This window comes from Schistocerca gregaria, chromosome 1 (assembly GCF_023897955.1).
Source record: "Schistocerca gregaria isolate iqSchGreg1 chromosome 1, iqSchGreg1.2, whole genome shotgun sequence".
NCBI lineage: Eukaryota > Metazoa > Arthropoda > Insecta > Orthoptera > Acrididae > Schistocerca > Schistocerca gregaria.
This window is the reverse complement of record NC_064920.1, coordinates 350,788,920-350,800,530: the sequence shown is the minus strand read 5'-3', so window position 1 is coordinate 350,800,530 and position 11,611 is coordinate 350,788,920. Positions and strand designations below refer to the sequence as shown.

At 37.0% G+C, this 11,611-nt stretch overlaps 1 protein-coding gene across 1 annotated transcript in view; it reads right to left on the bottom strand.

Moving 5' to 3' along the window:
* Positions 1-4,493: 4,493 nt before the first annotated feature.
* Positions 4,494-11,611, bottom strand: part of LOC126345320 (probable cytosolic iron-sulfur protein assembly protein Ciao1) — an 83,086-nt gene continuing 75,968 nt past the window's right edge. The window contains exons 6-8 of the mRNA XM_050002092.1: positions 9,540-9,678; positions 7,019-7,122; positions 4,494-5,884 (exon numbers count right to left, since the gene is read on the bottom strand). Coding sequence (XP_049858049.1) covers positions 5,717-5,884; positions 7,019-7,122; positions 9,540-9,678 — 411 coding nt within the window. The 3' untranslated portion in view covers positions 4,494-5,716. The remainder of the gene's footprint in view (positions 5,885-7,018; positions 7,123-9,539; positions 9,679-11,611) is intronic.

Genomic DNA, 11,611 nt, shown 5'->3' with positions numbered 1-11,611 from the left:
TACTAATGGTCAGAAATGAATATTTCATTTTTATTGACAAAAACATCTTACATCTTACAGTAACACTACCAGTTACAACTAAACCCAGACTCCCTCAAATATCTCCATTTTCTGCAATGTAATGAGACAGGCAGTTAGGACACTGCAAACCACTTCCCACACAGTTCCTATTAGGGGTTTCCTACATTAATGACTTCATGTGACCTTACAGAAAAAATCCACCATTGACAAATCTCAGAAAAGAATGCATCATGCAAACATCATAGACAATTACGTTTTATGTTTAACATGTTCATGTGGTGTCTACTAGTGTTGGCTCATGATGACTCTATCAATTATGTCACCAGCAGTACAGTGATTGTTGCATTACCTGTCAGCCAGGCACAATGAACAGCTGTGAATACAATTTTGTGTGACCCTTCCTTGAGAGGGTTTGTCTAAACAAATGAAACCACATAATTTCAATGTTATGAAAAGGATAGAGCACTGCTCAACATATAGTGGAGATGGTGAGTCAGAGAAAGGCACAACAAAGAGACTGCTAGACATCTGAGATTTCAGTCAAAAGGCCTTCTTCTAAAGTGGACCACACACATCCATTCACACAAGCACAACTTACAAATACAATCTCTCTCTCTCTGGCCAATGAGACCAGACTATGAGCAACTGCATACTACACTCCTCTATTTCTCTCTTTTTATGCTCTGGCCACTCCCTATCCATGAGGAAGCCACAACCTGCATTGGCTGCCACTGTCAACTCAGCTCCCAACATGTTGGCTGTGCCAGTTCCTTCAGAGCTCTTCCACCACTCACTGTACACCTACTCCGGCTGCCACAGTGCTGGAATATTGCAAGGGAACACTGGAATGAACCAGGCTGTACTCAGAAGGCTGTGTAAGCTGAATACATTAATAAAGAACTGGTTTTTGATCACTGCTGGTTTTTCTGCAGCTTCCCCACTTGTGACTCCTATCTCCCAAACAATCTATGAATGCCACAACACTCACAAAAGACTTGAGCACATCTTGACTTGCAAGAACTATTCATGTGTCCTTTCTGCCATGTTATATGGTGTGTACCTCAAAACAATGAAGATATTGATCAGAAGCAGGGTAAATTTTGATTAGAAATTGGTGCACAAAGGCAGAGTTAGACACTCCATACAACACTTATGAGTTGTTAGGCTTAGGGATACTCTTTACAGACTTTCATTTCTGTTGAGATTGATCTTTTAAAATACCAGTCACTTTCCAGTTTTTGAATACGCTCACATGACACATAACGTGTGCTTTATCTTGTACACAATTCTACATTTTGTCCACTTTAGTTTTGAGAAAAGTAAATTTTTGGCTCTGCAGTAACTTTATCTTCTCTTTTGGGGAAACTATTAAAGCTTAACCTTCTTTCACTGCCACATGTACCAACCTCCTAGTCATCTGACACAGTTATCAGTTTCTATCTTCTTTTACCCTGTATGATAATCCTATTTTTTCTCTTCAGTAAGCTTCTTTGAATGATGTAATTACTTTATGCCAAATACAATTCTCCAATATAAAATTTGTCTCTGAAGGACTTCTTAATATTCTACTATGTGACACTGAATGTCAGGTTATTTCTGATGTCAAAGCAATTTTTGGAATTCACCAATCATTGATACATTGCCACAGCTTTGAGTACTTCTCTAACAGATCAGAACTGCTTTTTGGGGCCACATGTATTCCCAAACTGAAACTGCCTTTTTTCAGGTTTTAAAGAAAAAAAACGTTTAATGGTGTGAAAACAATATTCTTACAGTTCTTCTGTTAAAAGTAAAATTGCTCTTTGTTGATAAGTATTTTTTCCCCTGTTTGCAAAAACAAAAGTAAGTGGTCTTCATTGTTTGCATGATACGGTGTTGCATTATGAAGAAACATGACAATAGTTACCAGGAAATAGAAACGGACAATGAAGTATTACCATAAGCAATTTGCTACCTACTCATATCTTAAGATACCCTCCCCCCCCCCCTCCCCCCCCCCCCCCCACACACACACATATGTATAATTTTTTTTGCTTTTATCCACTATTCACTAACTTTGGTCTAGGACTAGTTTTCTTAATCTTTTCAATAACTGGAACCCTTTGCAACATTCACTTTCATTATTTGTTTCTATAGTATGTTTCTAATTACACATTTTTAAATGATATGGAACAAATATGAGAATTATTTCAAACAATAAGTATTTTCAAAAAGTAATTTGAAAATTAACCCAAAATCCCTTAACCTTACTTAAATTTAAAACAACACAATGAAACAAGATTTTTAAAATTAAATTTTAATGAGCTGAGTCATGCTTGATCTAATTTTCACAGATGCAATTAATATACTGAAGTGAATTGCAATGACAGGCTCAGTAACAAGCCTGTTTCAGTATTTATTTTTGGCAACATACACTCCTGGAAATTGAAATAAGAACACCGTGAATTCATTGTCCCAGGAAGGGGAAACTTTATTGACACATTCCTGGGGTCAGATACATCACATGATCACACTGACAGAACCACAGGCACATAGACACAGGCAACAGAGCATGCACAATGTCGGCACTAGTACAGTGTATATCCACCTTACGCAGCAATGCAGGCTGCTATTCTCCCATGGAGACGATCGTAGAGATGCTGGATGTAGTCCTGTGGAACGGCTTGCCATGCCATTTCCACCTGGCGCCTCAGTTGGACCAGCGTTCGTGCTGGACATGCAGACCACGTGAGACGACGCTTCATCCAGTCCCAAACATGCTCAATGGGGGACATATCCGGAGATCTTGCTGGCCAGGGTAGTTGACTTACACCTTCTAGAGCACGTTGGGTGGCACGGAATACATGCGGACGTGCATTGTCCTGTTGGAACAGCAAGTTCCCTTGCCGGTCTAGGAATGGTAGAACGATGGGTTCGATGACGGTTTGGATGTACCGTGCATTATTCAGTGTCCCCTCGATGATCACCAGAGGTGTACGACCAGTGTAGGAGATCGCTCCCCACACCATGATGCCGGGTGTTGGCCCTGTGTGCCTCGGTCGTATGCAGTCCTGATTGTGGCGCTCACCTGCATGGCGCCAAACACGCATACGACCATCATTGGCACCAAGGCAGAAACGACTCTCATCGCTGAAGACAACACGTCTCCATTCGTCCCTCCATTCACGCCTGTCGCAACACCACTGGAGGCGGGCTGCACGATGTTGGGGCGTGAGCGGAAGACGGCCTAACGGTGTGCGGGACCGTAGCCCAGCTTCATGGAGACGGTTGCGAATGGTCCTCACCGATACCCCAGGAGCAACAGTGTCCCTAATTTGCTGGGAAGTGGCGGTGCGGTCCCCTACGGCACTGCGTAGGATCCTACGGTCTTGGCGTGCATCCGTGCGTCACTGCGGTCCGGTCCCAGGTCGACGGGCACGTGCACCTTCCGCCGACCACTGGCGACAACATCGATGTACTGTGGAGACCTCACGCCCCTCGTGTTGAGCAATTCAGCGGTACGTCCACTCGGCCTCCCGCATGCCCACTATACGCCCTCTCTCAAAGTCCGTCAACTGCACATACGGTTCACGTCCACGCTGTCGCGGCATGCTACCAGTGTTAAAGACTGCGATGAAGCTCCGTATGCCACGGCAAATTGGCTGACACTGACGGCGGCGGTGCACAAATGCTGAGCAGCTAGCGCCATTTGACGGCCAACACCGCGGTTCCTGGTGTGTCCGCTGTGCCGTGCGTGTGATCATTGCTTGTACAGCCCTCTCGCAGTGTCCGGAGCAAGTATGGTGGGTCTGACACACCGGTGTCAATGTGTTCTTTTTTCCATTTCCAGGAGTGTATTATCTGAGAACATTATTTCACACACATTTTCAGTTGAAAATGTTTTCTTCAAAAACTGAGAAAACTCATGTTATCAACACATAATGAGAGACAACCTATGGGTTTTTAATCTATAATGTATTTTGATATTTAATCTGCTATTCATTTAGAGAATACTGATTAAAAGCTTCCTTCAAACCTTCTTCAATAGGATTCTGTCATATTTCAAACTCTTTGCCTCCTAAAATGTCTTTTATTGTTGCAAAGCAATCAAACATATGTGGGTATACATAAATTATCAAATACCCCATCTTTTTCTTGAAAGGGTTGTTTTTTCATGAGCAGTAAATACTATTACTTGTTTGTCTTAAAGGATTAGATCAAGTTCATTGATCTCTGTAAAAATGTCACTTAAAAAGGTAACATTAAGCAGCCAATTTCTATCAAATAATCAGCCCTTCAATTTGAAATTGTATTCTAAATGGAAAGCATGCAATTCATGCCTCAGCCAAAAAATACAGATTAGTATTATTCCTAAGGATAACCAACAGGCCTCAGTATGTAAAACAAGATATTTCCTTGCATAGTATTTTGAATAAATAATAGTTTAGTGGCCAAGGTTTTATTCAGTTAATGATATTGATAACCTCATCAAGAACATTCTCATTTATTTATTTAGTTCTTACAGAAAATGACTGCCTATAGATTATGCTGTTGTTACTAGAACATTTTTGGTGAAATTTTAATAAGCTCTGCACCACTGTTAATTATGCCACTCAGAGCCTTTTCCTCATGGCATTTTAGTCACTTCAAGAAATCTATTTTGCAGAACCCAATATTTCAAATGTAGTAGTACATGTTGGTAGAGATTAGCATAAAAGAAGACTCTTCAATAACGTATTTTTGTGCAGATGCTTAACTATTACAATCAATCATGCAAGTGAAACTGCACTGTTGGTTTCATCCATTTGTAATTAAAATCTGCTCAAGACAAATACTAAGTTCATTCTTTATACTGGATGCTAATCTCTGATCTGCTGTAATCAGTAAGTGGAAGTGAGGGTTAGTAGTTCTTCATTTTTTATTTTAATTTTTTAGTTTCATACACATTCCATGGAACACAGTTTAGGAAACACAGCATTAAACAGTAGTTTGGACAACTAATCATTCATGTCAGATCCACAAGTATAAACAAGGCCTTTCATCTCTTTTCAGTAAGAAACATGGATAATTCGGTTTTTTTTTCCTAAGAATATAGTGACAAACTAAAATAATTCACATGACTTTTTGCCTAATTTCAGTAATTGCTCTGAGAGGAAAACAAGCTCAAAAGTAAAAGTTGTGTGATTACCAGGAACAGCAGATTAGAAAAATTATAATTTCTTAATCATTGTAGACTTTTATGAATAAAGAGCATTTGGAAATTGTACATTGCAGTTACAATCAACAACAAACACTGACTGAAATTTACAAGCTGTGAGCATGTAGTAAATTACACAGCATGTGAATGCACTCTACTCTTACACACAGAGTCAATGTGTCCCCTACAGAACAAACATTGTAAACCATATTACAATAACATTTACTCCCTATACATCAGAAAATATCTATTTGTTCAATTCATGCCAAATATTGTATGTAGTACCATTTATTTTAAACTATAAACAGTAATCGTAACCATTTTCATAATCATACAAACATTGTATAATAAAACCTCTATATATCAAAAGAAAAAAAAAATGCTAACCAGGAAAAGAAAAGACTTGTTGAGGGAAAATTTTTATTAAGGTTTATAACACTGCAGAACAGTATGTGTTTATAATATTTGTAATTCAAAATATATAAAAAATGTCAGCTTTCAGTAGCAAATATTTTAATTTTAAACAACTTGAAGTGGATCTTTATCAGCAACTGATACTAATACTTGAACTTTGCCATCAAGAAGTTCATTAGCTAATATGTCAGCAAAATGTGTCAGGAAACCCCTTTCAGAATTGCTGTGCTCACACAGTATCACATGATGACCGTCATGCACAGCATCCAGTACCTGAAACAATAGCACATAGTTTCACAGAATATATGTTTACGAAGTTACATTTTACTTACATCACTGAAAAATTACAACATCGAAAAATCAGTGGGTGTTGAACTGCTTTGAATGTGCAATAATTCCTGAGATACTGCTTGCTCAGCAACAGTCTTAGAGAATGTTTGGAAGCCTCTAAATGTGCAAGTTGAATTTTATCTTTTAAATAAGCTGCAACTGGAGCAAACTCTCCTGGAAGAAAAACAACAAATTTATCATGGCTATGTGCTGATAAGCATAAAGACTGTCATATCCTGGGTTTGCTCTGTTGTCTTCTCAATCATTGCACTCTCTCTTATTTATTTCCTACTCTTACATTATTATCTGAAGACCACAGCAGAAATGCACATTCTCAACAAAGTAAAATCCTCTCCACATCACTACATAACACATACATCTTCTATAAGTCAGTAACCTGACTGGAATGATCTTCCTCAAGATATCATACAAATTAAATTCCTTTCAAACTTCAAAAGACAGTTAATGTTCCCTCCTTTATTGCAATAGCTATCTCTTCTGTACACTTGTCTGCAGCTCACTCTTGTCAATCCCCTTTCCCCCACCAGTTCTCTTTCTGCATTGTCCTATACTGATAATCTGTTCTTTCTTAACAGTTAATGCCACTGTCATTTCAATCTTCTCCTTTTTCACTATCCCTTCTGTTCCTGATAATACCAAACATGACTTCAAATGTGCTAAACTATTCAATATTATTGTTATTTTTAATGCCCTTTATTATTATTATAATTAGTGGCATTTATTGTTGTTGTTATTATTATTATTATTATTATTATTATTATTATTATCAGCACTGGTAATCATAATTAGTCTCATAATAATTTCTCAGATGCATATAAGTGAACCACAAGTATACACAGAAAGTGACAATGTTTTGTAATATTTTTTGGTATGCACTGTTTCTGATCCAACGTACAAAACAGCCTCGAGTCTCTAACGTGGTCAGTCTAAATTCACAATAAATAAATAGATAGGTATATTTAGTTTTCCTACATAATGTTGTCACTGCATCACATGCATTCAACACACTACTTTTGCAATGGGAATAAAGTTTTATTTTGCATCTGTACAATTTACCTCATGATGAGACATCTCGCCAGTGAGATAGAGGTCTGCTTTAACTCCTCTCAATACAGAAGCTCCCGAACCAGCACAAATCGCAATAGTGGATACCAATGAATCTGGAGAAAAAATGAATGTCAAAAAATTAATACCTTCACAATTCACAATTGCTTTTACTATTATTTGTGACATAAAATGAGACATTTCTTCTGCCCAAGTGACTATTATTTGCCGCACTATAGTTTTTCACAACAAAATGATAAAAAAGGTAGCTAACTGTACAATATGAATCATTACTCTTTCATCCATCCATCCATCTGTCCACCCATCCACACATCCATCCTACTATTATAAAAGGATTAATTACACATTAAAAATAAATAAATCATTCATTCACTTTCCTTTCCTTCCTTACACTGTTCCCATACAATCTTCATCACAACAACTGCATACATATGAAAGGGGCCCTGGCCTGAAGAAAGAGTATCTTCATTTATGCCTAATAAAGTTGCTTTTTTTACACAGTTTCTTGCGAAACTCATCCAATAAGCAAGGCCAATATGAACATGTGACCATCTAAGTGTTGCGTAAACATAATTAATGAGCAACCCATCACTAACACAATATTGGGAGGAAACCATGTTGTAGACTTCTCTCAGATGAAAAAATCTTACTAAGAGAAATGCCGTGAGTCTCAGGGTATCATTTACTATATAATTTACAGGCAACAGTTCCAAATGAAAGAATGAAATATGGTTGTGTAGGAATAACTCAAAAACCAATTATATTTATCATATTTTCAATAAATGTGGTAATTTATGAAAGATAAGCAGAAAAATCCACATCATTCTTCAATCGAACATAAAGATTTGGGTGGGATGACAGTGTGCAACATAAACCATCAAACAGTAGTCAACTTCACCACCAGCTCATTAGTTCTTACACTGTGTTTTTCTACCAAGAAAATAAGGGAGGGAGTAACATACAAGGGGGACATATGTTACGTTTTTGTGTTACCATCAGCTAGAATACAGAGTGGACCACATCAGTGAAGCAGCTTATCAATGTATACAAGTCTAATTTCTTAATCAAAAATACTGTAGTAGAATTGAAAAATAAAAATTTTCATTTACATCACTACAGAATCTGCTTAATCTTCAGAGAGTGAGATCAATTAACAGTAAAATATTGTGGTCATCAGTCACTTGAAAACACTGAAGGCCAAAACATGTTTGAAAACCTGAGTGTACTGAAGTCGAGAAACAAGATAACGGAACTAGATAACTGAAAATATAAGCGAAGTAACTCGCTCAATCTATTACACATAGCTCTGATTTCCACTGCTGTCAGTCACATGGCAGTTGATTGTAGCGTAGCTAGAATTTGCATATCAACATTTTATTGTCTGAGAACCTCGAATCAGTTTAAATCAAATCAAATGTGTATTACTGCATAACGTACCTCATGCTATACTGACAAAATTATTAGTTGGATCATACTATACTGAGGAGTGAAGAGTCTCACAAATCTATGCAAATCATTGTCTATCATCCTAAGATTACAGAATGGAAACAACAAACAAAAGGGAGAAAATCGAGTACTGAAAGATCGATCTTTCACAGATGTATATCTATGTAACAGATCAAAAGATCACACTAACTTTCAAGCTTTCACCTTAATAAATGCACTCTCCCCCCCCCCCCCCCCAGCCCCATCCCCCTCCCCCAATATACTGCCAAAATTATTATTTTTTACTGAAGCCTCCATGAACTCTCATGTACTGTCAATTGAACATGCGCAGTGTTACCTGGTACTAACTGCTTCATTTAAGTCAGAATAGTTAAGTAACCATTAAACTTTCTAAATGGTTCAGTTACATTGTTCTCTCCATGTAGTATCATAAATTTCTTCATACTCAATTTTATTTAATCATTTGTGATGGAGAACAAATGTTTTGCATATTTTGTCTTCAAAATAAAAATATATTGTATTTAAAAAAGAAATTACTATTAACATGCACTTAAACAACTGGTGGGTATAGTCAAAGTTATTGGTTCATTTCATTAAGATAAAAGAGTGCCTAGGAGGTGCTAAATTCTTCAAGGGTAACTTGACTCACATGCTGATCCATGGACCATGAAATAGCAGATACCACAGATATGGACACAAAGCAATAAAAGTGACTCAGAAAGCAAGCATTCAAAGAATGAAAAAGGAACAGAGAAAGAAGATCACAGAGAGCCACACATTTACTTAAAGGAGTGCAGAGTAAAAGAAGGAAAGTAGTAAACTAAAAACAGAAATCGAAAGTTATACATGCAGTGAATTTCAATGGTGGATTTGCCTGGCTTGTTTAGACTCTTCTTAATTTGTGTAAACAAAAGAAGAATGGTCACATTAAAGTATTGAGAGCTGTAATACTTTGCTATTCACTTTAAAAAGCAATCAGATCTCAACAACATAGCATCAAAAAAAGATGATACAAAAAATGTAGAGCTCTTATACATTAATTATGTATCTAATTTACAGAATGTACCATTATTCTTCCCAACAGCAAGAGCGAGACGAAGATGTGGAACTCTGACATGTTTCTTTACAGTCTCAACAATTTTTGTCAATGGTTGTGGTGATTTAAGATAGCACATGCGACCCATTCCACATTCTGGAATTGTAACCTGAAATGAACAATTAGCTTATAAGAAAATCATAAGTGTCCCTCTCCACAAATAGAAGATTAAAATATATTCTGCATACAACTGCATGACAGCAAAATACTGTACTGGACATAAACTTCCTTTGTGCTCTTTTTGTGCAAATTTAGATGAAGGCGCATTACATTCACAAAATACTCTGATTCTTGATTTCAGACTAACTCTACAGTTATCACTGTCTAATCAGTTTTTATCCTCAGAATAATTAAAAGGCTAATACCTTCATTAATAACTATAAAGGATAAATTGCTGTCTGATCCATATTATAAATTTTTTAATTTATGAGGGTTGCCCAGAAAGAAATGCTTCTTTTTTTTCTCAGCTGAAAGCAATGCTATGAATGCAAAACATTATGTATGTATTATTTAAAGCCTCCTGAGTGAGCACACTGAGTTTCTGTCACTTCCAACAGATGGCGTAGCTGCAGGACAGTTTCAAAATGGCTTCTGTAGGTGATGTACGTTGCAAGCAATGTGCCGTCAACGAATTTCTCACTGCGGAGAAAGAAATTGAGGGGAATATTCACAAACACTTGTGCAATGTCTATGGAACATCTTCTGTTGACAGAAGTACAGATAGTCACTGGGCATGGAGGGTGAGGTCTTCAGAAGGCAGAAGGCAGTTCACCAGACTGTGATTTGCAGTGTTCGGGGAGACCATCCACAGCTGTCACATCTGACATGCTGCAGCAAGCTGATGTTGTCACTCAAGATAACAGACACATTATGACTCAGCACTTGGTGCTGCATCTGTCAATCAGCAGAGGAAGCTTACAAAGCAAAGCACTGGCTCTACAAGGACAAGGATTGGTACTGACAGGGCATACGTGCCCTAGTTTTGCACTGGAGGAAGGCCATAGAACAGGATGAAGATTACATGGAAAAATAGGCTATGCAGATAAAACACCATTCTCCTTATGTAATTCTCATTATGTTCAATAAAGAATTGTTGAAGGAAAAAAATACAGTGCATTTCTTTCTGGGCAAACTTCATATATTTTAGATTTTTACAGTTGAAAGTGCCAATTAAAAACTTATCTAGTCCTCTACACAGTCATCAGATACACTTCCACTGAAGTAAGCATTAACCATATACTGATTGTAGACAAATACTGATAATGATTAGATATAACAAAAACTTTCTCCAAGTTCTTTTGATACTACAAAGAAAAAACTGGCAATCTAACAATATATTATAAAGAGCAATTTTAAACAAAGATATTGCCAAACAAACTTATTATGGGATCAAAATTAAAGACGTACTATCTTTAGATGCTGCCTGCTGAAAACAAGACAGAAGCTATGTAGAAACAACATACAGGTAAGATCACTACCAATAATGCCAATATCAAGTTCTGTCAAGATGGGCAGAAAACAACAGACCCAACGAAAGTATCAAATATCTTCAACAAATATCTTACAAATATAAGTTGGCTCTATAAAATTAACCCAAGTAACAAAAATGCAGCAGCACTGTCATTTAAGATTACCAGTTCTACTATATCATTGTACATGCAGACAACCAGTGAAGAAGAAATTCTGACTCTCATAAAACCTCAAAAATGAAACAGTCCTTTGGGAAGAAATAATGTACATGGTAAAATAATAAAAGGGTGTAGTGAACTAATTGTAAATCTGCTGAGAGATTTATGTAGTCCACAGGAAGAGATTATATATCTGATAAAATAATAAAAGGGTGTAGTGAACTCATTGTAAATCTGCTGAGACTTTTAAGCAAGAGGTCACTGGCATCATGGACTTTCCCTTCTTGTCTAAAAACTGCAAAACTGAAACCAGTATCCAAAAGAAGAAACACAGAAGTTGACAATAACAAGAAAATTGCCCTATTGTCTAACTTCTTCAAAATTTTTAGAAAAAGTCCTCCAAAAAAGACTTAC